The sequence below is a fragment of the Girardinichthys multiradiatus genome, chromosome 10 (assembly GCF_021462225.1).
Source record: "Girardinichthys multiradiatus isolate DD_20200921_A chromosome 10, DD_fGirMul_XY1, whole genome shotgun sequence".
Lineage (NCBI taxonomy): Eukaryota > Metazoa > Chordata > Actinopteri > Cyprinodontiformes > Goodeidae > Girardinichthys > Girardinichthys multiradiatus.
The window spans coordinates 26,685,739-26,713,114 of NC_061803.1; the positions used below are offsets into that span (position 1 = coordinate 26,685,739).

The window sequence follows — 27,376 nt, forward strand, 5'->3', positions numbered from 1 at the left end:
ATGAGGCAACCTAGGGTTCAATAACTGAAGGTTTGCAGAGAAGAACTCACACCTAGCCCTGCTGCATCTTCCAGCACCTGTGCTCATATACTGTGTATAATGTTTCTTAGGTAATGTGGTTCTCACTCTGAATACTTACACTGTGAGCTCAGTGTAAACAGAACAGGTGATTCATAACTGCCACTATAGCAGCAACAGATGCCATGAAAAAGAAATTGTTCCTCGCTATTGATTCACTCCTGCCTGCTCTCAGATCAATGACCATACACTGTAATAAAAATAAACTGCTGCTGCATAGTGAATAATTTTCCAAATGACTGATTGGGTGTGTGTGTGTGTGTGTGTTTTGAGCCTATGCGGCCGGGTTTATGAATCCCTGTATCACATGAAAGATTAGATAGAGAGCAGCTTTGCTAGTATCTGCACTGCCTCAAGCTCTTTTAGTTTGCAAACCAGCTGTGGATCTAACAGTGTGTAAGAGAGAGAAATACAAACAGCCTGGGGAAACAACTTCCTCTAGTGGCCACTAGTGTGCAGTATGTATGAGAGGATCCCTGCAGGGCTCGGGTCTCCACATCTGGCAAAATAAGTGATCAAATGAGTCTCATTAGTATTGGAATAAACTTTTTGATATTCCCCACACAAACTGTGATGATTTTTTATTTTATTTTATTGAGCTGTTATAGATTAAATACTTCCAGTTTATTGCTCTGCAGGGAACACTGGGGCCTTAAATGCTGACTGATCAATAGTTTTTACACAATATCAGATAGGTAGTTACAGAACCTTGCAAAATTATTCAAGGTATGGTGTCATTATGCAACCACAAATTTCTATGTGTTTTATATGGATTTTTTTGCAAATACCAACACACAGTCGCGCATAATTGTCATAATTGTTCAACAAAAATAAGATGTGGTTTTTCATAAATAAAATTCAATAAAATGTGGTGTGCATATGAGTGCCCCCCCTTTACTGATATTACCATAAGTAAAATCTAATGACACCAATTGCATTCAAAAGGCACCTAACTGGTAGAGTCCACCTGTGTGTATTTTATTCTGAGTAGGTTCTATAAAGAAAGAGGCTTGCGCTTGCGCTCAGTCGTATTGAATGGAGAGGCATTTATTTCCTTCCACTTCACAATTACGCCCTACTTTGTGTATATCACATAAAATTCATGTAAAATACGCTGAAGTTTGTTTTTAGTTGACGAATTTTGTGAAATTTCAAGAGTTCTGCATTATTTTCCAAGGCACTTTAAAACAAATTAGTCAACTTTGCTGTGGTTGATTTTGAGGGGGGCTAATTTCGTGTTGTGCCTGGAGAAAAATCAAGAAGTTTTGCTTACTTTTTCACATTCTGACAGTTTGAAGTTCTCATATTCCACGTGCAGCAACTTTTTTCCTCCTCAAACTTTTTCTTAATAAAGCTCTGCGCCAATCACGTAGCAGCCCCTCTCACATGCCGTCACTCCCTTGCTTCTCATTGGCTGTTAAGATTCCAGCTGTTTTATCGCCTCTCCATCTCCATTTTGAACTGACATCCAGGCCAGCCGGAGGGGAGGGAGCTCGGAGCGTTCTCGAGATCCTATTGGCGCAGAGCTGGCAGCGCGCCGGACGGCGGTGGGGAGCGAGAAGTTTTGGGGGAAAATGAACTCCCCCCTCTCTCTCTCTCTTCCCCATCATCATCCAGCTGTGAGAGCTTCGTGGATGGACGGAACCGAGCTGTGTAGTCTGGAGCAGACCTGAGCGAGAGCAGGAGCGCCCGGTCTTTCATGTGCGCAACAACAGAGGAGGAGGGGACAGGGTGTTCGGTGCTTTCAGTGCGCAACGACGAGGATGCGCAGCCGCATCTCCATGGATCTTTAAGAATATATAACTGATAAGGAGTCAGTGCACTGGAAACGGTACTGGGTGCGATTAAAAGTGTTGGATTCTCTTCCTGAATGAGGAAAACCACTGGGGACTAGGCTGGGGATTGGTTATTTTACTCCTTTTTAAAGGGTTTGCTGATCTGCCCTGAGAAGAAGGAAGTTTCTGCGCAGCGTCTTTATTCTAACAAAGGTTTAATGTCTCTCTTCACATAAGATGGCCATGAGGTTTTGGTGAGGACCCCTGGAGAGGCTTCGTCTCGGAGCGCCAGGGGGGACCGGGGCCTGAGCGCACCGCGTCTGCATCAGCGAAGCGCGGCGCACCACCTGGAAACTATATACGCTTGACGCACCAAATCCACAAGAAGGGAGAGGGGCTCAGCTTTTTTTTTTCTTAAACGCGCTGCTCTCCTCACCTTCGTTTAATCTTTTCTCTCTTCTCGCAAATGGAGTTTTGTTTCAACCTCCGGCTGGTGTGGACTTTACGGCTAGGACAGAAACTGATCATGTGATGACAGAGCGCGCTTTTGGCACATCTACAGAGTCCATTACAGGTAAAAAAAAAAACAGAAACAAAGAACCGATCAGTATTCCTTTAGGGAAATACGTACATCAAATTAATACATGATGGGTGTTTTTATAAGTATGATGCTGCATAATATAGACACGCATAATATGGACTGCGGGCGACCGGTGCTTTTTTTCTGCTGAAAAGCAATGCAGAGCTGTCTGAATTTTCAGAAGCTCAGTAACAAGCGCATTTCTATTCAAACTGACAAATCTGTTACATCTAAACAAATGACTTTTATTTGGTCTGATTTTCATTTTTTTGTAAACGATTTCTGTTGTTATTTACACTGATAAAAACAAACTGTCATTTTAGACATTTTATTCAGGTACATTTTTGTAATTATTTTTTAACAAATTGCGTTTGTGTAGTTTGATTATTTATGCTGCGTAAACTTTTTTGGGGTTTTTGTTTCTTAAATAACTTTAACAAATTACATACAGTTTATTAGGATAGGGTTTAATATTTCTAAGTGGTACAAATTTAATAGCTAAAAACTAAAAAAGAAAAACTAAATTTGTCAAATTCCAATTCCTTTTTACTTACTCAACCAATGCCTTAACTGCACTACTTACATATAATATGTTAATATATGTATTTGCTGTTTTTTTAATACAACCTGTTTTTATAGTATGCAATTCAGACAAAAATGCTATTTAGTGCCAACAGGTGGCGACAACATCAATAATTCTGACATTAAAACGTAAAATGTGATCCCGAGCAAGGCTAAAACAGTACAAGGCTAATGATTCAAATGAATCGGACAAAAAACTCATGCTTCACTTTATACTGTTTACCATTTCCTCCCAGGTATTAACTTTAGCTCACATTTGACGTTTAATAGAAACAGAGTAAGGAATAAACGAGACAGATGCGAAAGAAAGTGCAGAAAACAACTGTGTTGTTGTGGTTTCTGGCCTTCCAAATCAATGTAGATGGAGATTGTGCGTAATAAACTCTGAATGTGCAGTCCACTTGCACTATATACACCACTACCAGAAGTTTTCAAGGTCTCTACTTTGAAAATCATTTTTACAAATCACCAAAAACTTCAGTTTTAAGAGATAAGATTTTGCCGAAATAGTTTTAAACGTTTGAAATCTTTTCTAAAAAGGTGGAATGTAAACCTTTTCCCCGACAGCTACAGCAAAGATGTTCATTGGCCAAAACGGCCCTGGGGTTAAGAAGCTCAGTTTGCCAGCAACTTTGACTTTAGCATTAGCACTGTTGCTAAACTAGGTAAAGCTGGATGTAAATCTTGCTCCAGCACAAAAACCTTTTTTAAACACATATACATTTTTTTTTGAGCATTTAAGAAGTTTATTAACTAATTCTTAAAACTAAACATATAAATATTTTGGAGGGTATCCCGAACACTGTACACGTTCAAGGGTTACTACCAAAATAAAGTACCCGATGTTTTTAGAATGTAAATCATCATTTAATATTACATTCAAAAACTAATTTACTTGATCGAAATTTAAATAACTATAATGGATAAGTTTTAATAGCCTCCAAAAAAATTTTTTATAGCACATGTGTGCAGATTTTTCATAATTAATCCACTGCATCTCTTTCAAATAGACTTCAAATAAATTTAAATAAAATCCTATCATATGTTCAGAGCTAATATATAGTGTAAAAATATTGCAGTTGAAACAGTAATAATCATGTTATCTCTATTCTATAAGGCAGCATGTAACCCTTTTAGCTGACAACTGTTGTTAGGAAAACATGCAGTTGTGATATTTTTAATAACTAATGCAATGACGTCGATTGTAGTTTTTCCTACTGTTTCATTTGTTATAAAGATGCTCCCACAACTTTTTAAGACCTTTAGCATATCCGATACCAAAAACTATATCGATTATGGTCACTTATAGCACTGAAAGTCCATGCAACTGTTATTTTGGGAGTAAAGTGTGCCGACATCAAACTTGAAATAAAGCTAATAGCCTATCAAAAATTGCATCCAAGAGGTTGTTTGCAAAGTTTGCAATGGATGACAATTGTGGTTTAATATACAGGTCCTTCTCAAAATATTAGCATATTGTGATAAAGTTCATTATTTTCCATAATGTCATGATGAAAATTTTACATTCATATATTTTAGATTCATTGCACACTAACTGAAATATTTCAGGTCTTTTATTGTCTTAATATGGATGATTTTGGCATACAGCTCATGAAAACCCAAAATTCCTATCTCACAAAATTAGCATATTTCATCCGACCACTAAAAGAAAAGTGTTTTTAATACAAAAAACGTCAACCTTCAAATAATCATGTACAGTTATGCACTCAATACTTGGTCGGGAATCCTTTTGCAGAAATGACTGCTTCAATGCGGCGTGGCATGGAGGCAATCAGCCTGTGGCACTGCTGAGGTCTTATGGAGGCCCAGGATGCTTCGATAGCAGCCTTTAGCTCATCCAGAGTGTTGGGTCTTGAGTCTCTCAACGTTCTCGTCACAATATCCCACAGATTCTCTATGGGGTTCAGGTCAGGAGAGTTGGCAGGCCAATTGAGCACAGTGATACCATGGTCAGTAAACCATTTATCAGTGGTTTTGGCACTGTGAGCAGGTGCCAGGTCGTGCTGAAAAATGAAATCTTCATCTCCATAAAGCTTTTCAGCAGATGGAAGCATGAAGTGCTCCAAAATCTCCTGATAGCTAGCTGCATTGACCCTGCCCTTGATAAAACACAGTGGACCAACACCAGCAGCTGACAAGGCACGCCAGACCATCACTGACTGTGGGTACTTGACACTGGACTTCTGGCATTTTGGCATTTCCTTCTCCCCAGTCTTCCTCCAGACTCTGGCACCTTGATTTCTGAATGACATGCAGAATTTGCTTTCATCCGAAAAAGTACTTTGGACCACTGAGCAACAGTCCAGTGCTGCTTCTCTGTAGCCCAGGTCAGGCGCTTCTGCTGCTGTTTCTGGTTCAAAAGTGGCTTGACCTGGGGAATGCGGCACCTGTAGCCCATTTCCTGCACACGCCTGTGCACGGTGGCTCTGGATGTTTCTACTCCAAACTCAGTCCACTGCTTCCGCAGGTCCCCCAAAGTCTGGAATCGGCCCTTCTCCACAATCTTCCTCAGGGTCGGGTCACCTCTTCTCGTTGTGCAGCGTTTTCTGCCACACTTTTTCCTTCCCACAGACTTCCCACTGAGGTGCCTTGATACAGCACTCTTGGAACAGCCTATTCGTTCAGAAATTTCTTTCTGTGTCTTACCCTCTTGCTTGAGGGTGTCAATAGTGGCCTTCTGGACAGCAGTCAGGTCGGCAGTCTTACCCATGATTGGGGTTTTGAGTGATGAACCAGGCTGGGAGTTTTAAAGGCCTCAGGAATCTTTTGCAGGTGTTTAGAGTTAACTCGTTGATTCAGATGATTAGGTTCATAGCTCGTTTAGAGACCCTTTTAATGATATGCTAATTTTGTGAGATAGGAATTTTGGGTTTTCATGAGCTGTATGCCAAAATCATCCGTATTAAGACAATAAAAGACCTGAAATATTTCAGTTAGTGTGCAATGAATCTAAAATATATGAATGTTAAATTTTCATCATGACATTATGGAAAATAATGAACTTCATCACAATATGCTAATATTTTGAGAAGGACCTGTATTGTTCACTTTTACTAACAACCACAGCTAGTACCTTCATAATGGCTGCCTTTAATGGGGTGAGGTTGCTAGAAAGTTTGACTTCAGCATTAGCATTAGTGCTGCTGGTAATCTAGCCAAAGTTGTGTACAAAGTTAAAATCTCACTCCAAAAAAGAAACGGTTTACTAGAAGTCCTGAAATAATTCTTAAATTTTTAAGCATAATATATTAATGAAATTCTGAAAAGCAAGAGCTATTGGCTGACTGAAGCAACATCTTCATTTGAATTAATTTAAATTTCAATATTATTGACTTATATTTAATACCTTCCAAAATTCATTTGCTTAGTATATGTTTCTAAAACCATCCCACTGTTCATCCTTTAGATTCAAATGTAGTTCATATCTTTTATCCAGCAAATATAAAGAAGTTAACTCAGGCAGCCTATGTTAATACAAAACAAAGTTATTATTTCTTTCATAAAGTCGCATGAGCAGACTGATATTTCACATGTAATTGTACACCATCTGATCACTTGCAGGAGCTGAGTGATGGCTGAGGATGGGGGAAATCTCTCCGCGCTCCCTGAAGCCAGGGGCTCCGAGGCTCGCTCCTTTCTGCCGAGGACTTTCATTCGGCTCAACGATCTGTCTGGGCTGGGAACGGGAGGCGGGCAACGTGTCAGCTGTGGCAGCGAGCTGGTGATGGAGGCGGCGTCTCCGGCGTCTGATGGGATCTCTGCGGCCGGGGACGAGGGTTCGATGCACGGTGGAGGAGAGAGTCTGCCCTACCCCACGCTGGCCCCAGTGGTCTTCTTCTACCTGAAACAAACCACGCGTCCCCGGAGCTGGTGTCTCAAAATGGTCTGCAACCCATATCCTTTTAAAAAAGAAAATTAAAAAAACAGATCAAAGTCTGCTAATGCACACATGTGAAAGGTAAGAAACTTCTGCTTGGGTTGGTGACCTCCGCAGTGATGGACCCACTAACTCATCTTCATTAATGTGTGTTTGTGTGTGTGTGCCTCTCCTGGAGTTGTCATTAATGTGGTTTAGATGTGTTTGTTAGAACTGCAGTCTTACTCATATGCAAGGCCGGATGAAACAGGAAATGGGCTTCCAGTTATGGAAGTCCATGATTTTTATAATCAGTTCAAATTACAATTAATTAATTTTTTTGTTTTGTGTTTTTCATGATTTGTAGCTCTTGTTCATATTAAAGTAGGTGTACCTCCAAAATAATTTTTTTGTTTGTTTCTAAAACAGTTCCTTTTAAATGCCACATTCTTGAACGTGGAGTGCTGGTCTTCACCATTTCATAAATTGTTTTTAGATTCTATAATTTTGTACTGTACTTACCATATGTCAGTTTGTACCCCGATTAGGAAGGTTTCGCACCCACTCTGATAGCTGATGATTTAAAGTTTTCTATTAGCTACTGTAATATACAGGGGTTGGACAATGAAACTGAAACACCTGTCATTTGAGTGTGGAAGGTTTCAAGGCTAAATTGGACCAGCCTGGTAGCCAGTCTTCATTAATTGCACATTGCACCAGTAAGAGCAGAGTGTGAAGGTTCAATTAGCAGGGTAAGAGCACAGTTTTGCTCAAAATATTGAAATGCACACATTATGGGTGACATACCAGAGTTCTAAAGAGGACAAATTGTTGGTGCACGTCTTGCTGGCGCATCTGTGACCAAGACAGCAAGTCTTTGTGATGTACCAAGAGCCACGGTATCCAGGGTAATGTCAGCATACTACCAAGAAGGACGAACCACATCCAACAGGATTAACTGTGGACGCAAGAGGAAATTGTCTGAAAGGGATGTTCGGGTGCTAACCCGGAATGTATCCAAAAAACATAAAACCACGGCTGCCCAAATCACGGCAGAATTAAATGTGCACCTCAACTCTCCTGTTTCCACCAGAACTGTCCGTCAGGAGCTCCACAGGGTCAATATACACGGCCGGGCTGCTATAGCCAAACCTTTGGTCACTCATGCCAATGCCAAACGTCGGTTTCAATGGTGCAAGGAGCGCAAATCTTGGGCTGTGGACAATGTGAAACATGTATTGTTCTCTGATGAGTCCACCTTTACTGTTTTCCCCACATCCGGGAGAGTTACGGTGTGGAGAAGCCCCAAAGAAACGTACCACCCAGACTGTTGCATGCCCAGAGTGAAGCATGGGGGTGGATCAGTGATGGTTTGGGCTGCCATATCATGGCATTCCCTTGGCCCAATACTTGTGCTAGATGGGCGCGTCACTGCCAAGGACTACCGAACCATTCTTGAGGACCATGTGCATCCAATGGTTCAAACATTGTATCCTGAAGGCGGTGCCGTGTATCAGGATGACAATGCACCAATACACACAGCAAGACTGGTGAAAGATTGGTTTAATGAACATGAAAGTGAAGTTGAAGATCTCCCATGGCCTGCACAGTCACCAGATCTAAATATTATTGAGCCACTTTGGGGTGTTTTGGAGGAGCGAGTCAGGAAACGTTTTCCTCCACCAGTATCACGTAGTGACCTGGCCACTATCCTGCAAGAAGAATGGCTTAAAATCCCTCTGACCACTGTGCAGGACTTGTATATGTCATTCCCAAGACGAATTGAAGCTGTATTGTCCGCAAAAGGAGGCCCTACACCACACTAATAAATTATTGTGGTCTAAAACCAGGTGTTTCAGTTTCATTGTCCAACCCCTGTAGGTTATATGATTCAAATAAATATTATGGAACAACGCTTGACCAGGGCACATAATCCGCTATATTTAGTTATAGATAGCTGGCCCACACTGTGATTAAATTCACAATAACTGGAAAAGAGGTATAAGAAAATAAAAACACATAAATTGTACTTTAAATCTTTTCACTTCTTGATTATCTATCCTAATTATTGGGACAAACAAAATGGAGGAAGGATGGGAAAAATCAAGGAGGGTGCAAAATCCCTGTTTTGGGCCTGCAAAACTTTGGGACCCCAATGCTCTTGTCTCTGTTAAATCATCATTAAAGCCCAAGTCAACCCAGGTCTAATGTGTGCACACATGTAAAAGCCTTGGCCCTCCAGTGCATGTTCTCCAGCTTCTCCAGCTTTTCCACAGTCAGTGCTAGTGTTCCTTAGAGCCTCCAGCTGATTATTCTTAAAGCGTGTCAGGGAAGAAAACCCTCTGACTTCCTGTGACAGGGCCTATAGTGTGGGCCTGTTATAATTAGATCACTGATACTTGCCCTGGTTGTTTATTGAGTCTTTCCTTGGGGTTAACAGCAGCCATCGAAGACGAAGGTGAAGGCTTATTGAATCGTTCCTGGTGGAAAGGTGTATTATTGATTCATAAGTGTACAAACCTGCAAGGAAAAGAGAGCAAGAATTGAGCCATTTGAGATTGTTTTTCTTCTTCAATGTTTTCAGTTAATATGCAAAAATCATGGATTTTGGAAATCTAATCCACATATCTACATTTAGATATCTGCAGATACCCACAATCCAGAGCCCTTTTACCTTAGATTTAGTGCTGGTTTGTGTGTAAAACATTGATAAAATCTGCTGAAAAGATGCAACGTCCAGCAACAAAAATACCTAGTAATACTGTAATTCACCAACACTTGCCATGAACAGTGTGTTACCCCTGCACAGAGGCAGTGTTACACCACATATGTACGTAGGAGATTGAAAGAGGTCACAAAAAAGGCCTCAATTAAAGACTTTTATATATCTGTAAAACAAAATTGAAGACATATGATGTTGAATTTTTTAAACTTTTTTTTTATTTGCAATTTGTTTTTGTTTGCAATTAGCACTATTAGTAAGGTTGCCATCACTACCTGTAAAAGCAGTTGCTCTCTGTATTTTGGTCACATTTTAAATGTTGCTATATTGTGTCGAAGTTTTCCAGCAGAGTGCAACTAGGGATGTTATTAGATTCTCATATCATAGAATGACTAAAAACACACACACAAATACAGAAGTTTAAAACAGTCTGTAACAGCTTTTATTTAAAACAGAAAAACATTCTAATGCTGCTAAAATTCTATAACCTATCAATTTGTACTCTTATATTTGTTCTTTTGATTTTTGATCTATAGATGTAAGCAAAAAACATTTTTTGAGGCCATAAATACTTCTGAACAATTCAATGTGTCTCAGTTCGAAGTAAGGGTTAAGTGTAGCATCCTTCTTTCAGCAAGCATCAGTGTGCAGCAACAGATGAGGAAACATCAGTAATGTTTCTTGATGCGCCAGATAGCAAACTCTAGTCACTCCAATATCTTTCATTAAACTGATTTTAAACCAGTGAAAATGTATGATGTGAAATTTAAGTGGTTTTTAAAGAGTGATTGTTGTAAAGTTCGTCATAGCTACATAGCATTAACCAGCTCATGCCAACTCCGGGCATTTACAAATACAACATATTCTGTGCAGGTTCTGGTTGAAAGCTCAGCTGTATTTGACTTAGCCTTCCTGTTCCTCTTTAGAAGTCCAGAGTTATCTTTACAATATTTACAGTAACAGTCAGACACAACTTCCACTACTCCAAATGTTTATTTGAAACATATAACAAATCTGTATTTTTACTTTTCAGCACTAAACAAGCTTGGTCCATGTGCATAAACCTTTGTAATCAGCCGAATCTAAAAAAAATACATCTATTGATATGTTTGGTTCAATGCTGGTATTGGATAAAGTCAGGGAACATTATAGAGTTCTGAGAAGTTACAGAGCTGTTACCATGGTTTATGATTATTTGTGCTGAAGGTTTCAGACAGCCACTCTATTGTCCCTTGGATTACCTCTGTTCCTCTTCTTCCTGTCTGTCTCCCTCCTACGCCTCCCCTGCCTGGCCATACATCCATCACTTCGCCCATCCATCCCATCCCCTCGGCATCATCTGCTGCTTTACATCCCACTCCCCTCACTCGTCTTTCCTCATTTGTCTCTGCTTTAATTAAGACACAGTCAAGCTGTCCTCCTTCTCAAATTCCTCCAGGAACATTGTTCACAATGCTGACATTTGCACTTGATACTCTTACTCCCAGACTACAATTCCTTCTCTTTGCCTCCTCTCATTTTTTTAATTCTTTGTGATCTGCCTTAGCTTGCACTGATCACAGCTGATTTCCATGTCTGTAAATGTCAAATCTTTAAAGGTCTTACATTAGAGCCCAGTGGCCTCCACAGGGAGTAGGGGCGATCTATGATACTATTATTCAAGTCTGGTATTCTCAAACATTTGATTTTTTGGTCTACACTTCCCACAGAGAGCCCTGTGTTTGGACAGTAGTCTTATTTAGAAGACAAAAATCACTCACTAACAAAATGTAATCACTTCAGATTTGTGTTTTGATTTACATTAGCAAGGTATTACACTGAAAACTCAATTATAGATTTAAACCTGAGTTTTTCTGAAACCTTTGGATGTAGCTTTGCAGTTTGTATGGCGTCTAAAGGTAACTTTTTCCCCAGGTCAATAGTTTACCTCTAAATACTGTCTGATAAAGGCATGGGTGATTGTAATACTAATTAGTAATCTAATAGATTGTTGAGGCAACAACTCAAATTTCCCTGACTGTGTAATGTTCAGATGAATTTCAGTGATTCCACCAGACTTGATCAAGTCCCTTTCCCTTGAGTTACTTTTGTCAGTCTTTGTGGCTTCTGTAGTTACTTTTGACAGGAATTGTGACATTCATGTGTCATGTACGCTTTGTGTATTTAAACAGATGTGGGGCGCAATGCCAAAGACATGATTGTTTTACTTCTGGTGTTGCAAACAAAGCTGTCTCAATTTCTTTTTTTTACTGCCTTTGTATTGCATTAATTGCATTTTGACCGTGCAGTGATTTCTAAATAAACTGAATTAAATTAAGACCTATTTTTTCCCAGAATTTCCTGAAACTGATTCAAAGTAGAGCTTTGCAGATCTACTTCAGAGGCTGTATGGAGTTTAAGGTGCTGAAAGGGAATTTAAGGTTTTGTCACTGGTGGATAATTTGCAGGGACATTTGATTCTTTTTGTGAGTGTTAGCCAATTTTATAACCTCTTTTGGACCTTTTTTGGTGCAATTACCTAACTTGTCAAGAACAGTTGTCCTGATGTCATCCAGAGTTGTAATGAAGTTCCACATCATTTGGTAGAGTTCTCCGCATTAAATATAGTTAGCTGGGGTAGTTTGGGCAACTGGGAGGAAACCCCAAGGCAGACTCAGAAGTCGCTGAAGGCATTATTTATTCCTACTTCTCTAGGACCCTTTGGGAGCCCCCACAATTAGCTGAAGAGTGTCTCTTTGGGATGTCTGTGCTTCACTGCTGGACCTGTTACCCTTGCGACCTGAATAGAGACAATGGCTGGATGACCTAATAGTGACAGTAATACTAATTTGTGTATGTGTGTGTGTGTGTGTGTGTGGCTGTTTTCTAGTACATTCACTTACCTTGTCAAAACCAGTTGTCCTTATGAGGACCAAACCTGTCCCCTAATGAGGTGGACTGTCAGTTTTGGGATCTTGGTCAGTCTGAAGGCTAAGGTGTGCATTGAGATTCAGTTAGAGTTACGCAGTGAAAAGAAGTGAATACAGTGCCTTAAAGAAATACAAACTTGTGTGTGAGTTTGCACTGGTGTTCCTTGTGTTGATGCTTCCTCTCTTTCAGTTTGCTCTTTAATAAGTTTCTATGCTGATTTAGGAAAAGGTCGGCGAGTTTGTAACTCGTAATGTTGATTGATGAATTTCTCTGAGTGTTTGAGCAAAAATGCTTTTGTATCCAAGTGAGCAAATGCATGCAGCCTTAGCTATATTTTTAACTGTTCCCTACTTGATCCGTGCACCATTGCTTCCTCTGCCTCTCTCTGCGCTCTCTGCTTCGAGAATTAATCCTGCAGTAGGTGCTCACCCCCCAGCTATAAATACATCTGCAGCACACCACCAACAGCAGCACCAGCCAGATCTGATGCACAGAGAGGACTTCCTCTGTCTGTAGCTCTAAACCAACAGCACAGGAAAGCCCCACTGATTTCAGGGCCAGAATCTATTCTAAACGGGCATATCCTCGGTAAGCCCTCAGCTTGAGCCAGTCCACGGTCTTTCTCAACAGTCTGAAGTAATTAAGATCCCTCAATGCTTGGTGAGGTATTTAGAGCCTAATTTGAAACCCCCGTGGGTTCATGCTTTGAGTGATGTTTTGCCCAACGCGTTGCCAGCGTGCTGGTTTTGCACGATTCCTGCAGAATCTCTGTATGATAAAGAGCGAGGTTGTGTAACCACCTCTTTATCACAAGCATACACACACTTTCACAGGACTCCCGTAGGTGTCTCGTCACTGGTGGGAAATGGATGTCGTGCCAAGACGGAGGAGGAAGGGACTTTGGCAACAAGTCCTGTGCTCTGTATCCTTTTGCTCACAGTGATCCGAGCAGAGGATTACACTGTGCACAACAGTGAGGGAAGACACCTGGCCAGGCAAGGTGTTTGTCATCAAAATGAAATAAAATAGACAAGGGTGTGTGGCGGTTTAAGCTGAATTTGCTACTGACTTGTTTTTCATTTGCTCCTGGTTTACTGTCCTTACACATTTTCACAATATAATCAAAAAAATTCAGTGGACTTTATTGAGATATAATGTAATGGACCAACACGCAGTAGTGTATGTGTCTGGAATTGAAGAAAAAAGAAACATAGCTTTCCTGTATTTAACTCTATCGATTTTACCAATTTTCCATGTACCTGTTGAATGTTATCCCCACAGCCTGATGCTGCCACCACTTTGTTTTGCAGTGGGGATGGTGAGTTTAGGATTAGACTTGCTCCACCACATCTGATGCCAATGATTGCATTACTGCAACATGTCCTCAAGCTCTGCAGAAACCTGTTAATGGCCAATTCATTCAAATAAGGCGTGCTGAAGCAGTGAAATATCTAATACTTGAAGGACAGTGGACCCTGAGAACCAGATCTAGGAAACATTTCTCTACATGGCTTGTGGCACAATACAAATAGCTTTGTTTTAACAAGTTTTTTTTCTTGTTTTTTCATGAACCTTGAGTAAGGCATTTTGCTTTCTTTCTGTATTTCATTGTGATTTTATGACATACTAGCACATCCTGTTGATTTTACTGTTTAGTTGTTTACAACTACTGTTCAGGGTGTACCCCGCCTCTCGCCCATAGAGTGCTGGAGATAGGCACCAGCTTCCCCGACTGACTGACTGACTGTTTACAACTAACAATCTGATTAGTGTGGTGGTCAAATTTGGGTCCCATCTCTAATTACTAATTAAGTGACTTGTGGGGTTTCTGGATTTCAGTTAGGAGTATAAGAGTATAGTGCACTGAACACCAATTAGGGCAACACTTTTCTGAGTTAGATTTGTAATATATTTTGAAAACTATAATTTTTCTTCCATGTCACAACTATGCATTACTTTCTGTTGTTTTTTCACAGATAATCCTAATAAAATATTTTACTTTGTAATGTGGCATGAAATGAATACATTTGTTAGAGGTTCTGTATATCTGCAAAGCAGGCACTCAGGTCACTCTGAAGCTCAAGGCTCTGCTGTGCCTTTCAGGTAATAAAGGCTGAAGCAAACACTTACTTAATCAGCAGAATATGTCTTCTGGCCCTCCCCTCATCTTTTCTTGCCACTTTTTTTTCTTTAACCCCTTAACATTCTTTTTCTTCCTCTGGGGTAGAAATGCTGGAGAGCCAGGAGGTGTGTATGCCATCTTTGACAGCCTCCAAAACCAGTGGAGGAAGAACAAGAAAAAGAGGAGGGGAAAAAAAGCAGAAACGCGGGGGAAGAAAAAAGGGAGAAAATAAAGTATAGGCAGGGGCTCAGCTAGAGAGCCGAGTGGGATTTTAGAGAGCATTTTTAAGACTCAAGAAAGCAGGAGTTTACTCGCCAAAAACGTTACTTTCACACTCTCCCTCTCTGCTGCACCCCATACCCTTCTCTCAGCTCTTAGGAGAATTTTAAACCCTGTCAAGTTCGATCTTGGTTTTAAATTCTATCAGAACCTTTAAACATAGGTGTGAAGGATGATGGGTCAATATTTAAGGGGCCATAAGCTGTGCGTACATTTTCCAGATTCTCTTCATGAAATATGTTTTTGCTTTCACGTGCCAGGACGTTCAAATGAGCTCTGCTTATGTACTGAAGAGGTCTTGATGAAGAGTTCATCTAGTCAGCCAAGTGAGACTCTTAATCCGTGTTTGAACTGATTCCAGTCTTGGATTTGTGTTTCTCTCCAAGTGTCTCTCCAAGTGATGTGACTTGCAAGTGTAGCTACTTGCAAAAGTATCCAGACCCCTTGAACCAAATCACATGTCATGTTACAACCACAATGTTTTTTGTTGGGATATTATAGACTAAGGCATACTATAGCAAAATTATGAAATGGGAGCAAAATGATACATGGTCTTGTCCCTGGTAAAAGAAAGCCTTTTCCCACAGCACATATATATGTATATATATATATATATATATATATATATATATATATATATATATATATACACATTCATATATTTATTCCGTTCATACTATTCAGTACCGATTCACATAAAATCAAATGGTACCATTTATCGGTACCTAAACGCATCATTGTGACACTGGAGAAGTGGAAAAGTGAGCGATTTTTCATGCCAGATATGAACACAGCATTTCAGGCACAAGAGCATATATAATGACGTCGGTATCCGCCGGTACAGTCAACAAGCAAGCATGCCTGATAGAAAGGGCTACAAAGTATGGCTCCCCTTTTAAAATGCGATGCAGATTACGCTCGCTGTAATATTTGTGACGAGAGGTGAAAGGCCAGTGTGGAGTGGGCTCGGCTCTTGCCCGAAAACGTTGACATGTTAGTGTTTTTGAAAAAGAACTGCACAAAGAACGAAGATTTTTCTTCTAAACTATTTGCATTCGGGTCATGAATGCAAACTATCCATCCATCCATTTTTTATACCCGCTTCTACAGGGTCACACGGTAGCTGGTGCCCATCTCCTGCAGTTTACGGGCGAGAGGCGGGGTACGCCCTGGACAGGTCACCAGTCCATTGCAGGGCAACACAAAGGACAAACAAACATTCACACCTAAGGGCAATTTAAAGAGACCAATTTACCTAACAGTCATGTTTTTGGACTGTGGGAGGAAGCCGTAGTACCCTGTGAGAACCCACGCATTCACGGGGAGAACTCTATTCAATTCAGTTTATATAATTCACAACACATGTTGTCTCAAGGCACATTCACAAAAGTCAGGTACATACATTCCAATTAATCCTAATCATTGAACAGTGCAGTCAGATTCTGTTATTTATTCAAATTGGATAAAAAGTTTTTCTGTCTAAGGAATCCCAGCAGATTGCATCCAGTCAGTGACTTGCAGCATTCCCTCCTCCCGGTTGAGCATGTAGAGAGTGGACAGTCACTGGTGTTGACTTTGCAGCAATCCCTCATACTGAGCATGCATGTAGCGACAGTGGAGAGGAAAAACTCCCTTTTAACAGGAAGAAACCTCCAGCAGAACCGGGGTCAGTGTGAGCGGCCATCTGCCACGACCGACTGGGGGTTTGAGAGAACAGAGCAGAGACACAAAAAGAACACAGAAGCACCGATCCAGGAGTACTTTCTATGGGAAGGAAAAGTAAATGTTAGTGGATGTAGCTCCTTTAGTCATTTCATCTAGAAAGAAAGAACAGATAAACTTTGAGCCAGAAAGACCCCCGACCGGAAGTTGAACGGAGGACGTTCTTGTTGCAAGGCAACGGTGCCATCAACTGTGCCACCATGCAGCCCTGAATGCAAACTTCTTTTGAATTATTTCATTATCCTTTGGAAAATGTATGTCTCACATCCTTCCAGAAACTAACTGCTTGTCATGATCCGCACCTCTCTGTATTTCATAAGTTGCACATCTTTTCACCTCAGTTTTATTAAAGTTCCTGTTTTCTGTCATGTCATTTCATCTGTTGTCATTGCTGTCTCTCCGGTTTCTCTTTTTTATCCTCTTAATTAAAATACATCCATTCCACCATGCGCCTGCCGATATCCTGTTGCCGCTTTGGTCATTCTCAACCGCATACTATGACCAAAGAATGATCCAACTACAAGAAGGACCAGGCAACAGGTGTGGAGGTCATGCAGGTCAGCAGGCAGAGAAAAACGTGGTGGTCTGAAGAGGTGGAGCAGCGATTGCCATTCTGGGGTTCTGAGCTGGCAATTCCATCACTAGTAACTGGCCTTCAGCGATACATATCCTTTCTGTCACGCCAGAGCAGAACACCCTGCTTGAGTAGAGGATGCTGGAATAAACGTCATGCCACGCAGGCATCCTCTGACCCTGATGCCTTGCACTTCCTCCACAAAGTACGCATCCAAACAGCTCCTTCGGCTCCGGTGTTAGACTTTAGTGGACAATCCAGCTCATTTGGCCAATTCAGAGGCTAATTCTGACTTTTTGTTCAAGGTTCCAAAACCTGCTCCGCACTGGCTCAATGTCTGTGAACCTGCTCCACGCCCCCTCCAGGTCCTAGAGCCCACCTTACATTGCTTTAAACTACCTTAGCTTACTCCTCGCTGCCTGAAAGCTCCTGAGCCTGCTCCTTGCTGTCTAAGAGCTCCAGCTTGCCTCAAGCTGCTGCTGCTGCCTTTTGCTTCAGTTCCTAAGGTCTCCAACAAAGGTGTCCAGGTGGATCCGCCTCATGCCCCTGCTCCTCAGGTCTCCAACAAGGGTTTTCAGGTGGACCCGCCTTGTGTTTGTTGCCCCTGAGTTTTCTCATGAGGGTGTCCAGGTGGACTCGGCTTGTGTTCCTGTACCTAAGCTCCTCTGTGTTTCTTTTCCTGAGCTCCTCTGTGTCCCTGTTCCAGAGCTGCTCTGTTGGTCCCAGTCACCAGAGCTCAACCGTAGCATCCAGACAAGGTTCTCTGTGGTTTCTCCGGTTATCCAGGGCTGCATTGCCACCGCCATCCTCCAAGGTTCCTGATTTCCACCACCTGCCTTGAGAATTTTGTGACTTTGGCCCCCTGAACTTTGGGGTTTTGTTTTCTTGTGTTTCATTAATTGCACCCACCTGTTTTCCATGTAGCTGTATTTAGGTTCCTGTTTTCTGTCCCTTCATTGTTAAGTCGTCTGCTGTCATCGCCGTTGTAACAATTGCTTTCTCTCTGGATCCCGTGTTTCCTTCGCATCCTGTAAGTCATCCTCTTAATTAAAATACATGCATTCCACCATGCACCTGCCTATGTCCTGTTGCCACTTTGGTCCCGCTGAACCGCATACCAAAACACTTCCTAGCTGACTGAAAATAATTTTTAATCTAAATCTGCCAGGGGTGTGAATAATTGAAGGCTTAAATGTATGATGCATGTGACACTTTTTGATTTTGTTTTGTGAAAAAAATTTGAAAGCCACATATGATTTCCTTTCAACTTCACAGCAAATCAACCATTAGTTATCCCAAAGTACTTTTTGTCCTTTTAATTATTAGAATAGATTAAGAAAGTTTATGTTTCAAAATGCAGTTTTGTTTCTCTACTTTTGTGTGTTCTAATATTTTTTCTAAGTTCTAGCATTGCTCTGGTTGGTTAAAACCAGTTGGTCGGTAGTATGCAAATATGTTATTGTCACTGAGGGAGGCCTGGAACACAACTGAGGTCTTTCAGATTGTGCAGAACCTGTCATAGTGGGTTTTTACCAGACTGAATGACACAACCACAAGTGAACCAAGGCAACGTTTTAACAGTTTAAGTTTTACATGAGTAAATGTGATCTGGAACCAGGACTGGATCAGCGACAGGTTTGGGGTCTCACTGAGAGGAAACAGAGAGGCTTAGAGAGGTCCTGCATAAAATGGCAAAATATGAAACAGTTTCTTTTGGTTTTGGACTTACGAAGCCAGGACTCTCAGAAAAAACCAGATAGGAATAATTGTGTCCCACAATGGTTGAGGTTGGCAGATGGGTGCAGTTGAAGGGGAAAGTGTCTCCAGGCTTTTCAGGCTCAGTGTTTTTTTTTTTTTTTGTTTCTTGATCCTTTTCCATATAGGGGTATTTCCGTGGGAGAGTGGACAGGCAGGTGAATGATTCTCAGAAGCAGGTGTATGCTGCTCTAGAAAACCTGGGTCCGGGAAGGAAGCAGAGTGAAGGCTCACAGCTGAGACAATTGAGGCTTCAATTACCTTGATCCTCAGAACATGACGAGAATTAACCGGAGGCACAAAAAAACCACAGAATCTCCGACAGAAACCATCTTCATAAGAGGCAGAAGAGAAAACACAAAAAGTCAGTGATCGGTGAGATAACTGCAGAGCAGCAGAGGTCTAGCTGTTTACCACTGAAGTGAGACAACGAGCTGACGCCTCCCTCTGCTTCTCCACTCCCCTTAAGCCCAGGTTAATTGCTCCCTGATGAGCAACAGCTGTGCAGGAGCACCTGCCAGTCACACCCTGAGTGGAAGGAGAGAAACACAGCACAAAAAAAACACACACTGCACCCAGCCTGCACACAACCACCGTGGATATGACAGAACCAGTGTCCTTTTGGATCTGCTGTTAGCTGTTTTAACCCATGAGAGGTCTTGCATGGACTAAAAAGTTTATGTTTTAACTTTGTTGGAAAATCTCCACAAGTGCTGTTTGAGAAAAGCTCATTCCCACACATCATACTTCAATGTTTCTTTTGTGTTCTTAAAATGGCAGGTATGAAAGACAAAATGCACTTTATTTCAATCTTTGCTGGTTTGATCCTTCTGCTCCTTCATTAGAAATGTCTGATCCATCTAAACAGAATCAAAAGTCAGCTCATAAAAGAAGTTTGGCCTTAAAATGGCTCAAATTCAGCCAAAGCTAATAACTCAGTCCAAGTATGATGCTTCCAAAATTGGCTTGAGCACAATCCAAGTCCAAATCCAAATCCCAGATGCATTATAACTCTGTGTACTTTATGACTAAAATGGTATACAGACAAAGAGCAAGTTAATTGCTTTTTTTAACCAGATTTATAAAGCCCTACATTGATTTCTCATTAATAAAGCTGATTCATCATCCTTTTTCTATTTATTGATAAACAGGCGACAATAAAAGCAACAGCAAGAGAAGGCCTTTTTAAAGTTTACCACGCCAAATCAGTCATCTTGAATTACAACATACACACAACAATTTTAAAAAACAGGCATCATTTGAAAAAGGAACAGACTACCTCACTAGTTAAAAAAGGGCTTTCATGTATGTTAGCAATTCGGCAGTGATTCTAGTCATTTCTCCCCTTTGACATTTTAACATAATGTGGCTCTATTTTGCTTTTGCTCAACTAGAAACTCAGCGCTCCTGCACAATTAATGAATTCTAATATTTTTTCAGTGTTGAACATACTATTTGTTCTATTAGATCTTAGGAACAAGAACCTGCCTCCATGGCACCTTGCATAGCTACTAAGATGGAAATTAAGTGGCAGAACTACATCTTACATAACTGGAAACCAAACAACTGTAATGAGCACGGCCGAACTACAATTGGAGCTGGTAGTTATGGAGGCGTGTGAGTGTGTGTAGGGCTTTGTTGTTCTGGTTAAAAATCTTTGTAACATTCAACCTTTAATGATATTTGCAAGGGATTTATTTTGATTATTGATTGTCACTTTGGATCCAGCCTCAACAGGGGCTCGTGACAAGAGGTTTGTAATACCTCTGTGAAAAATAATATGAAATGTTTATCTGAAATGTTATGCCTTATTGTACTTCTTTTAAACCCCGCCATTTTTGTAGAGTAGAAAATATTGACATGACAAGGTATTTGTCTCAGTAAAGATTTCTTTTGTTCTTGCTGTTTTTTGTCACACTTTAATGTTTCAAATCATCAAACAAATATAAAAATATAAATGACAGATAACCATGAAAAATACAAAAAAACAGAGAAAAAATTCTAATAAAAATAATGATTTTGTTTACTAAGGCTAAATGCTAATAAGCTACCTGACTAACCTGATCCTATGTGAAAAAATATAAAATCATAACTTAACTGTAATTAGTTACATTCTTTGTTCACTTGCACCAGTTACACCCAGACCTACTATTATCAAATGTGTAAAATCAAGAAATCACTTAAATAGAACCTGTCTGACAACTACAAGTGAGCTAAAAGATCTCAAAAATGAACACAGCATGCTCCAAAATAAAGAAGTTCGAGAACAGATGAAAAACAAAGTCATTGTCTGGAAAGTCTTACATGCTTTTTGAAGCTTTGGGGCTCCACAGTGAGAGCCATCATCCACAAATGAAGAAAACATAAAACACAGATGAGCATCGCCAAGAGTGGTCAGCCAACCAAATTACTCCAAGGATGCATCAATCACTAGGTGGTAATAAAAGAACCTAGAACAAAATCTAAAGCAGTATTTTTCAACCGTGGTCCTCAAGGCACACAGCCCTGCATGTTTTAAGTGTCCCTGCTTTAGCAAACCTGATTCAGGTGATTTTAGTTAGCAAGCACCTGTTAATCAGTCATCAATCCATCAGCAATGCAGGCTCACATGTCTCAGTTAAGGTCAGTGTTTATGATTCAACAAACAGAAAATATTGTGTAAAAATGGCATCAAAAGGAGAGTTCCAAAATTGAAAACCACTTCTGACGTAAAAGAGCACAAAAGACCGACGTAACATCTGCCAAAAACATCTTGATTTTTAGGAAATCTTTCTACAGACTGATGAGACCTTTTTGGAAGGTGTGCGACCCATTATATCTGGCATAAAACTAACACAGCATTTATAAAAAAGCACATCATACTGAAATAAATGGTAGTGGTAGTGTGATGGTTTGGTGTTGATGTGCTTCTTCAACGCCTAGAGAACAGCACATCTAAGCCTAAGGACAGTTGGGTTATCCAGCAGGACAACGATTAAAAGCACACCAGCAATCTACATCTCACATGCTAAAATATATATATATATATATATATATATATATATCAAGAAATCCCTTAAATAGAACCTATTTATATATATATATATATATATATATATATAAATATATAGCTTTTTTCAACTAATACTTGAAATCATCACTTGAAAACTGCATTTTTTATTTATTCACGCTATGTTTGTTTGATATCAAAATCTGTTTGGTCACCTGAAACGAGTGGCCAAAAGTAAAAACAGAAGAAATCTGTAAGGAAGCAAATACTTTTTCACGACACTGTTGAATATACAATCAATATGTATTCATGGGCACATAGATGTTTTTAAATAAATTATGGAATTTGAATATAAGGTGCTGAACTTGATCCAGACACTAACAGAGAAGCTTTTAACAAACTGCATGAGGGTTAGTCATTCATTCACACTGAAAGTGCCAATTACTCATGAGTAAGATAAGTGACAATTGGAAAGAGTTGCCAGGAGCAGAGAGAGTGAAAGGAAGTGAGGACGAGAAAGCACCAAAACTGGTGTGAATAGAGAACTCAGTGTGAAGTCTGCTTTTAATGAGGATCTTTGTTCAAGAACTTAAACACAAGGAAAAGCCCTTCATAATGGCTAGTCTGCTACCTGTAGTTATACAATTTTAAACAACATTAAGAGCTGCTGTTTTTTTTCTGAGCCATATTTAATTTTGCTTGTTGAGAAGGGAACACATCTGCATAGACAATAAGGATAAATCGAATTTAGCTGCTAATGGCTAATGGATTGGCTTAGAAGAAATCTCATAAATAGCATAGAAAGAAACATCCTACTTAGAAATTTACTGGTTCAAAATGCCCTTGTATTTTATTGAGTTGTGAATAGAAAAATCCTAATGCTCCTATAAATCAGAGCTCCATTTGATTTCCACCACTGAAGCATTGACTTTAAGCTACAGACCCATTAAACCACCCACCTGAAGCTACCAGAACTGGCAGTTCAGAGGAAAAGGAAGGCTGCTGGCTGGTCGTCTTCACCCTGAATTATGCAATATGCAGCAAAATGCATAAATTTCTTTGACTAGTCACATTACTTAGATTTGTGCCACGGGTGTTGTTCATAGTGAAGAGCCTTCAATCATAGAATAAAATAACAATTACCAAGTATTCCAATGTAATTGTAAATATCGTGATACATAAATTATCCTTGCAAAATAAAGTAAGGTCTTATAAACTCAACTTGAGGACTTTTCCAATGTATTTGAAGTCCAGTGTGCCTAACAGAAAAAAAAAAAAATCACTGCTTCCCCAGAACCAAGCATGGAAAGAAAAATATAAAAGATTAAACTAATTAAAAAAACAGCCAACATAACAAATTGGAAGCAGTATCATATGATGAAAGTTAATATATACAGGTCCTTCTCAAAATATTAGCATATTGTGATAAAGTTCATTATTTTCCATAATGTCATGATGAAAATTTAACATTCATATATTTTAGATTCATTGCACACTAACTGAAATATTTCAGGTCTTTTATTGTCTTAATACGGATGATTTTGGCATACAGCTCATGAAAACCCAAAATTCCTATCTCACAAAATTAGCATATTTCATCCGACCAATAAAAGAAAAGTGTTTTTAATACAAAAAACGTCAACCTTCAAATAATCATGTACAGTTATGCACTCAATACTTGGTCGGGAATCCTTTTGCAGAAATGACTGCTTCAATGCGGCGTGGCATGGAGGCAATCAGCCTGTGGCACTGCTGAGGTCTTATGGAGGCCCAGGATGATTCGATAGCGGCCTTTAGCTCATCCAGAGTGTTGGGTCTTGAGTCTCTCAACGTTCTCTTCACAATATCCCACAGATTCTCTATGGGGTTCAGGTCAGGAGAGTTGGTAGGCCAATTGAGCACAGTGATACCATGGTCAGTAAACCATTTACCAGTGGTTTTGGCACTGTGAGCAGGTGCCAGGTCGTGCTGAAAAATGAAATCTTCATCTCCATAAAGCTTTTCAGCAGATGGAAGCAGGAAGTGCTCCAAAATCTCCTGATAGCTAGCTGCATTGACCCTGCCCTTGATAAAACACAGTGGACCAACACCAGCAGCTGACACGGCACCCCAGACCATCACTGACTGTGGGTACTTGACACTGGACTTCTGGCATTTTGGCATTTCCTTCTCCCCAGTCTTCCTCCAGACTCTGGCACCTTGATTTCCGAATGACATGCAGAATTTGCTTTCATCCAAAAAAAGTACTTTGGACCACTGAGCAACAGTCCAGTGCTGCTTCTCTGTAGCCCAGGTCAGGCGCTTCTGCTGCTGTTTCTGGTTCAAAAGTGGCTTGACCTGGGGAATGCGGCACCTGTAGCCTATTTCCTGCACACACCTGTGCACGGTGGCTCTGGATGTTTCTACTCCAGACTCAGTCCACTGCTTCCGCAGGTCCCCCAAGGTCTGGAATCGGCCCTTCTCCACAATCTTCCTCAGGGTCCGGTCACCTCTTCTCGTTGAGCAGCGTTTTCTGCCACACTTTTTCCTTCCCACAGACTTCCCACTGAGGTGCCTTGATACAGCATTCTGGGAACAGCCTATTTGTTCAGAAATTTCTTTCTGTGTCTTACCCTCTTGCTTGAGGGTGTCAATAGTGGCCTTCTGGACAGCAGTCAGGTCGGCAGTCTTACCGATGATTGGGGTTTTGAGTGATGAACCAGGCTGGGAGTTTTAAAGGCCTCAGGAATCTTTTGCAGGTGTTTAGAGTTAACTCGTTGATTCAGATGATTAGGTTCATAGCTCATTTAGAGACCCTTTTAATGATATGCTAATTTTGTGAGATAGGAATTTTGGGTTTTCATGAGCTGTATGCCAAAATCATCCGTATTAAGACAATAAAAGACCTGAAATATTTCAGTTAGTGTGCAATGAATCTAAAATATATGAATGTTAAATTTTCATCATTACATTATGGAAAATAATGAACTTTATCACAATATGCTAATATTTTGAGAAGGACCTGTAGAACGAAGGGCTAAATGTAAATAACATAGCAAGCCTATTATAACAACTATTGCATGAAAATGTTAGGGATAAAACAGTTTTCAAAAGTTCTCATCCAAATTTATACAGATAGCATCAAAGGGGAAGACATCAATTGCAAAAAGCACCCCCAACTATTCCTGTCCAGAGTTATCTGTAAACCATTAGCAGTTTGGCTGTCTGAGTGCAAACATGTAAGAGGGGAATTTGCCACTTAAAACTGTGAACCAGCTTTAAAATGTAATGTAATGGAGACTTGCCCCTGTAAAACTGGATGGTTATTGCTTTGGAAGAGACTTGGGGACAAAATGTTTGTAATATTTAAAACCTGATAAGGTTTTAAACATTACAAACCTGATATGAACATTGAAAGACAGAGATTTGTCAAAAGTGACTTCAAAGTTCTTCATACTGGAACTGGATGCCAAGACAGTGCTGTCTAGCATAACATGTTTGGGTAGACGTCTGATATTTTGATCAGGAGCAATTGTTAGATCGTTTTCATTGGCATGTTTACTAATAATATTGCCCAAAGTTAACCAGACTCAACTCAGAAACCAGTGGAATACCACTGCTAAGTCTGACAGATTGTACCTTTGTAAATCTGAAGTCAATCACAAAAATATGATTCCTAATCCTCATAGTATCAAAAGGTCTTTGATTTCAGATATAGTCAATTACGAGGAAAGATAACAGGACAAAGAAGAAACAAGCTTAGGAAAGACATTTTTTTTTTGCAAAACTAAGACAATATGTTTAATGGTTTTAGAGAGGAAAGGAGGGTATTTTATTGTGATTAGTCTACATAACTGGATCCTAAATTGAATTTAAAAGGTGATTAATAATAGCATATATAAAGGAATTGGATAAGAGTATGTCATAAAAGGATTCAATTTGATACAGATGTTTTGATGAAGCAGTAGTGGGTCTTTTAGTCAGGGTGGGGCCAAAGTCATAACTGTTTTTATGTTTATTCAGTTTTCTCTTATTGTTTTTGTTTGATAAATTACAAATTTCACAATAAAAGCACTACAACCTTGATTTTATTGATCTGCTTTTGAGAGAAAAAACTGCATAACATGCTGAATTTAAAACCATATTAGAGGAGAAACGGAAAGAGATGAGAGCAGTGTAAATATGAGCTATTGGTATAGACGTGAAGTCCTTTCCACAAATAAAGATGACGAACAGATCATCCCTGAAAAAACAAACCTAAGGTCAATGTTATTGTTTTACAAGAACATAACATCATAAAATGGTTGAACACTATGTCTCTAAATGTCTACCTGTCTAACTTCTGCAATCCAGTAAGAAACCATAGCTTCCTAATGGTAATATCAGAGCATTTTCTGAGCAATATGAACTCCCAGTCTGAACTCTGTCCTTTGAAGCTGTGGTTTGGTCATCTTCTGGAAGAACTATCAAACATACTCCAGTTACCTAAATACCCCGTTTTCTCAGTGTGACCCGGCTACTTAGGTGCATATGAATGCACAGAGTGAGTCTGTGGGATCATCCTGACAGCTGCCTGAGTGAATGTGGCCAACAGAGGACTGGTTACCTATGAGACAACCACAGAGATTCAGATGCAAACCACAAACATCACCAAGCATAGCTTAAACCAGAAGCAGGAAGCATTCATTCTGTGGCTGCATGCATGCCTAGATTTATATCTGTCTCTGCAAGACTGACTGCGAAATTTCAAACAACATTTTATAAAAGGAAGAAAAGTGATATAGAAGAGACATATTTTTCAGAACAACCTAGTAGACCTTCATTGAATGACACAAGTCCAAAAAAAAAAACTAACAAACTTATTTGTTTCTGTTGCCAGTTCACAAAATCATATTTTCTATATTACAAAGGTAAAATGTCCCACTGCCAACTTATTTTTAGATTTGTTTTCAGGATTTATAATTTATTTGTATATACACTGAGTTGGAACTGTGTGGAACATTTTTATCTTTAATTGTTCTGCATTTATGCTTTTTTATTGCTCTATTAAAGTACCCACTACACTTAAATGCTTAAAAGTGTATGTTTTATCCAGAATGATGGTTTTTAATTTCTAGCAACCATTATATTGTTTGTGGTTTCGGAGACTTACCAACAAGTCAGTGTTTGTCCCCCAGACAGCAAATTTGTCAGTGATTTTCAATCAATTATCTGAGCAGAGAGAACAATTAGTTCAGATAAACACAGCGTTTAATTAGTATGGCAGAAAACAGCTTGTCTCCATTAAAATGGATGAAAAACCAAAGCTTTCTGTCATCGTCATCTGTAGCTGATCATCCGACATGGCTGCTTGGTTAGCTGATTTGTCTAATTGATTGCTCTGGTTGTTTGGATGTGTGGTGTGTGCGGTGGTTGACTGGTTGGTTTGTTTG

At 39.9% G+C, this 27,376-nt stretch overlaps 1 protein-coding gene across 10 annotated transcripts in view; it reads left to right on the forward strand.

Moving 5' to 3' along the window:
• Nucleotides 1-1,721: 1,721 nt before the first annotated feature.
• Nucleotides 1,722-27,376, forward strand: part of cacna1g (calcium channel, voltage-dependent, T type, alpha 1G subunit) — a 413,040-nt gene continuing 387,385 nt past the window's right edge. For 8 of the 10 annotated variants that reach the window (XM_047377396.1, XM_047377397.1, XM_047377395.1 and 5 more), the window contains exons 1-2: nucleotides 1,722-2,427; nucleotides 6,598-6,930. In XM_047377396.1, the coding sequence (XP_047233352.1) occupies nucleotides 6,608-6,930 (323 nt within the window). In that variant the 5' untranslated portion in view covers nucleotides 1,722-2,427; nucleotides 6,598-6,607. The remainder of the gene's footprint in view (nucleotides 2,428-6,597; nucleotides 6,931-27,376) is intronic. The other 2 variants (XM_047377404.1, XM_047377402.1) reach the window with 2 other exon arrangements.